This window comes from Gastrolobium bilobum, unplaced genomic scaffold (assembly GCF_033153095.1).
Source record: "Gastrolobium bilobum isolate Gb01-03AN ecotype WA unplaced genomic scaffold, APGP_CSIRO_Gbil_v1 utg2160, whole genome shotgun sequence".
Taxonomy (NCBI): Eukaryota; Viridiplantae; Streptophyta; class Magnoliopsida; order Fabales; family Fabaceae; genus Gastrolobium; species Gastrolobium bilobum.
This window is the reverse complement of record NW_026900008.1, coordinates 23996-29491: the sequence shown is the minus strand read 5'-3', so window position 1 is coordinate 29491 and position 5496 is coordinate 23996. Positions and strand designations below refer to the sequence as shown.

The 5496-nt window shown below is 32.0% G+C and overlaps 1 protein-coding gene across 1 annotated transcript; it reads right to left on the bottom strand.

The window, feature by feature from the left end:
- Positions 1-394: 394 nt before the first annotated feature.
- LOC133294840 (annexin-like protein RJ4) lies at positions 395-4499 on the bottom strand. Its single transcript, XM_061493595.1, has 8 exons — positions 4424-4499; positions 2682-2731; positions 2381-2459; positions 2018-2163; positions 1692-1910; positions 1093-1308; positions 863-952; positions 395-598 (listed from the first exon to the last, which is right to left on the bottom strand). The coding sequence occupies exons 1-8, from the start codon at positions 4497-4499 to the stop codon at positions 395-397; spliced, it is 1080 nt and encodes a 359-aa protein (XP_061349579.1).
- Between the last annotated feature and the right edge of the window lie 997 nt (positions 4500-5496).

Sequence of the window (5496 nt, the reverse complement as noted above, 5' to 3'; positions counted from 1 at the left end):
CTATTATAGACACAAGATGTGATGAGTTTCACCTCCCATTAAAAAACAAAAGTCAAAAAAGTTATTGCACACATTTTAATGTATCACTAGTAGGAGAAAGAATTCTCCTGTAACATGATAATTCTTTTCCCCATAATATAGTTATGACCCCTTTTATGGGTCTTAATGGTTGACTTGAGCTTGTGGGATTGGTTCATAACAATTCCATTATACTACTCCAATATCAAATATAGTAATTAATTAAGATAGAATTACATATTGTCTTACACAAGAAAGATAATAGAGACAGTACTCATGAAAACATACTCCAAATAGGAAAATAAACCAAATCACACCATAAGAAACCAACACAACCAAAACCCATTACAATGTATGCCCTCAGCTAGTAATTACTTCAATCCTGCTTCCCCAACAAAGCAAGGATGAATTTTTTGTAGTCCCCTGAGATTTCCTTGGCCACTGCATCCTCAAGGTGAACACTGTTTCTCTTATAATAGAGCTCTTTGATGTCCTTCAGGTCCTTCTCAGCCCTTGTCACCACCACACGGGTGAGTCCTTCCTCATCAGTTCCAACCCTTTTGATCGCATTGCGCAGAACCTATACATCATGGTAAAAAAAATAAAAATATTAAGCGTAAATCATTGTGTACGAAATGTTACTTATTCTATCCTCAAGAAGACATTCCATTTGTTAAGCATAGAATCTAATTTTGGAGTTATTTAAGTTCCAATAGTAATAATAAAATGGCTTTGGTTATTTATGAATCCTGACATGAAGCACAAGTGTTAAAGATCTATAGAACAAGTACAAATGAAGTTTAGGTTTGTTAAGTCAAATTGAACTTAAAAAATGTATATTTACCTTCTCATAGTACTTCTTATGGTCATTGATGCAGCGAATAGCCGTGTGCAATGCCTTGTGGAAGTCATCAGATGCATGATCCAACAATTTCTGTAACAGAAATATACATATCAATTATCAAGTGTCTTTTAATTTTTTTGATTGAACAAGTAGAGAACAATTAACAAGGAAAGATGGCAATGAGGCAAAGAGCAAAGAAAAAGAAAAAGATTGAACATTTTCTTTTATACCTTAGTGATGGAAGTGCCATGGTCATCTCTGTAGCGGTTGAAAGTTGCCATAAGTTGAGTCTTGCTCCTTGTAGTAAGAATCCTAATGGCTTCTTCTTCATTGTTGGCTTTTTTCTCCTTGACAGATTCATGAAGAATATCAGCTTCAGTTTTTGCCAATCTTGCATTGATCTCATCACCACCATACCTATATGCGCTCACCAACCCAACCAAAAGCTGCACAAGTTCATAAACCAAGTACAGACTAAGACCATTAGTATACCTCTAACATTTCATCAAGCATATACCCTTTTCTTTTAAATACCATCAGGTATCTGAAACCCTAATAGGTCTGACTAATCCAATTTCGGGTTTGAGTCTCTCCATCCTCTCCAGAAGATGTGACTCTTCGGAATCAAATCCATTATTTTTTGAACAGATCAAATCCTAAGGTCTAGCTGGGACGCCACTGACCAAACTAACTCTCGAGTCATTAAGCATATACTTTTGATTCACTCTCTCTTAGAAACATTTTGTTTATACTATCATCGAATTATGTGTTGCTACATTTATAAAAAAAGAGTTAATGATGTGATATATTACATGATTGAATGACTTACCTGGCGAAGATGGCCAGTGGTATTAGTAGCTACATCTTCTTCCAAGGAATGCTTGTAACGGTTATGATAGGCACGCCTCACTGCCAAAACCTCTTCAGGGGAAAGGACACAAGCTATTTCCACAATCACATGGTAACCTTTGCTGCCACTCTTGATGGCTACGTTGGCCAAAACAGAATAGCAATCAGCAGGTTCTAGCATCCAACGGTACATGGCTCTCTGTTTTGATTAGACCCCATTATTCAAAATCATGACTAGTGAGGTTATGACAAAAACTATATGAAATTGTTAGCAAAATCATGTTTAAATGTTCTAATTAATGGTACCTCAAAGTCACCAGAGAGCTCAGACTCAAGTCGTTTGATGAGATCCTCTTGATAAAGTTCCTCATAAGCCTTTCTGATTTGCTGCCTCTGATGAACATTTCTATGACCCAATATTGATATAACAGTTTTCTCATCAGTACCCCATCCTGCAGAGTTCAAAACCATTATATATTAAATACTATATCTTAGTTTACTTTGTCAAAGATACATCATATTGATCAAATGTTTTCCACCAAGTGACAGAATCAATGTTCTTAAAGGATTTTCAAGATGGGAGAAAAAACATAGCAAATTCATAATCCCAATCAATAATAATAATAGAAAAAAAATCCAATTTAAGAAATGGACTGAGAAATGAACAACCTTGGAAAGCTTTTCGAAGAGCTTCTGCATCTGCAACAGGTGAATGATTGATGGGAGCAATAAGGGTAGCCATAGTTGATTATATATTCTCACTATGGTGCTAGTTATGTTGTAAGTTTAGCTTCCTAGCTCTTCTATATATAATATAATTAATAACCTATACAGCTATGAACTTTGCTTTTTACTGTGTTATCAAGCCTGAAGATTTTGTCACTTTCAATTTGGACCTTTATATCAATATGCTAAGAAAGTAAAGAATTTGTAGCTACTGTCAATCCTTTAATTGGTATTAAATGAGTACTAAGTTATTCTTTTCCTTGTCAGTATTGAATGAGTCATCAATGCCAAGGCCTTACATAAGGTTTAAATGGATATGCAATAACAATATCTCTTTTTGTTACTGATATTTTCTATATAAATTGAACAGAATATATTACAAGCTGATCTACATTTATATTGGAGGTAACCATTTTCGTTTAAGGGGTAACCATATATATGAATGATTTAAATGTCTCACCTAATCCAAAGCAAAGGAGGAAAATTTTGAGGGGTGGCAAACTCACACGCAGACATTATATATGGTAATTTAAAATGTTTTACACAGCTGTAAGCCAAAGGCTTACATTGTTGGGACACTTTACATCTATCAGCATATTATAGACTTTTAAATTTTAATGTAATTAAAGATTATAAATAAATAAATTATAATACTCGTTATGAAAATACTGTTACATATAATATTTTTGGTGAACCCAATTTTATAATTAAAAGAATCATAGATAAAAATTCCAGTGGTCGCACCTCACCTCGATCGTGAGGTGCTATTCCCTGTGTCACATAACGGTGGATTTAGTAGAAGAATTTTTTTTTTTTACAAAGAAATTACGATTTCTCAGATGAAAAATTGGGTTTCACGAAAATATTATCAAAAAATTATTTGGTAGCCAAAATATTATCGAGATTTTTGTCAATATTTTGCATCTAATTTTTCATTTTCTTTGGAAAGTGAAAATACCACCATTCGGGTGGTATTCTTGTGTGGTATTTTGATTTATATTTTATACACAAAACAAAATTTTGTGAAAATCACATTCTTGAAAAAAAATTTAAAATTTTTCTACCAAATACGAATAACTTAAATTACCACTTTCACTTTGCCTGAAATATGAAAATAAACCCCCTATCATAAACCCTCACTTTCCATTTTGAAAATAAACCCCCTTTATAGACCCTCACTTTCCATTCTGCATAAAAACGGGTTGAATACGTGATGGGACGGGTTAACATTATTTTAGTTTTATTTTTTTTAATTTAAAAAATATTAATAATAACATTTTTATACCTCTTTGATCTTTATCTGATACTCTTACCATCTAAGGGGGAGTATAATTTTAAAAAAAAAATTCATATTTTTAACATATAAAAAATATGAAACACACCGTGCCTGGTTGTGAGGTCTTTTGTTTTTTTTTTTAATTTCTCTTCTTCTTAATTATCTATAGAAGCTTGACCAAATAAGTTTTTACAAAAGTCTTTAAAAAAAATTATATAATGAAGAAAAAAGTCTAAGGCCAAAAGCTATTAGGAGAAGTTTTTTTAAGTTGTATGAGTTTGTTTGTTTTTTTTTTTAAATGTGTGCTCTTTTTGAAATCAATAACTTTTAAGATAAAAAATTTATATAATCATCAAACAGCTTATAATTTTATTTATAAAAAAAAATAACTTCAGCTTAAAAATAGCTTTGAGCTCAAAAAAAAAAAATGTCGAACGGGCTCCTAGAATTATTAGTAAAAACTATGGCATTCTGATTTTTACGGTAATCAAGAGCATCCGAGATTAAGGGAATTTTACAAAAATAAATAAATAAATAAAATTAAAGGTGGTTTAGAGGCGATTCAACTATATGTATGTATTTTCTAACATGATAAAATGAAAATAAAAACAAAAAGAATGAAATGAGATCGCTATTAAAAAAGAATTAATTGATCACAAAATGTAACACAAAAACCAAACAAATTGAAGATGTATAAATTTGTGTGATACCTTTAAATGCCTTTTGGAGAGCCTCAGCGTCTTCAACAGGAGATGATTGGTTATGATGAGCAACAAGGGTAGCCATATAGAAGCACTCAATTGAGCTCTTTGTTTCTCTCTCTCTGCAGCGTATGAGTAGAAGAATTATAAGTTATATCAGAGATTGGTTTTATCACAGGCTCAATATAAATAATACCATGGCTTCCTTGGTGTTAACGCCTTCACACTATCATCATGTTTGAATTTGAGCGTTACTTTTCATGGGAAGACTAATTTTTATATACACTAATTAATTAGTCATTTCTTTGGCATTAAGAAAACCATTTGAAAATTTAAAATTAAATTGCAAAGAAAATGTAAAGAAACAGAAAAGAAAACTTGATTCCTGGCTTAAATGGCGTGGCTTTGCATGGAAAGACAGGGGAATAGTGATGTGTCATGAGACGTTTTTTCGTTCCTTTATGGTTGCATTTGCATGTGGTTCAGATTTAAATTGCACAGGGATGACCTGGGATTCTCTTGTTCTCTTATATAGTGAGGTATCAATTGGCGTTTTTTCTTTTGAATTCAATTATATATTATAATAGTAGCGTTTATATTTTTTTAAACCAAATTCAAGATAAAATTATTGCATAAATTACTCAATACTTCTCGCACATATTAAACCAATAAAAAACCTTGAAAATCGCTCAGCTAATTAAGCGAAAACCATTCATAAAATGAAAGTTGTGAAATTCTTTTATTAATTTTTTTATATCATAACATCAATTTGAATGAATGAGATCTAATGCTTGTATCAATGAACATATATATGCAAGTTACGTGATACATTATTTTGATTAGTTGGAGTATTAGAGTTTGTTTGTGGGTTTTATATGTTGGTGAAAGAAGGCTTGAGAAAGGGTTGGATCAATGTGATTAGAGGTGTTAACGGACTAAGCCGAGTCGAGCTTTGATCTTAAAAAGCTAAGTCTGTGTTTAAATATGTCAGCCTGACCTATCCTAGTCTGTTACCTGTTATGAATATAATTGTCGGCATGTGGCCTAGCTTACTTACAAAAAATAAAAGTCTGGTTTAGCCT

Coding starts and splice junctions, on each gene's coding strand:
- LOC133294840 (XM_061493595.1), bottom strand. CDS start 4,499: ATGGCTACCCTTGTTGCTCATCATAACCAATCATCTCCTGTTGAAGAC. Junction 2,732..4,423: donor TCTCCAAAAGGCATTTAAAG/GTATCACACAAA, acceptor ACCTTATGTAAG/GCCTTGGCATTGATGACTCA. Junction 1,309..1,691: donor CCACTGGCCATCTTCGCCAG/GTAAGTCATTCA, acceptor GAACTTGTGCAG/CTTTTGGTTGGGTTGGTGAG.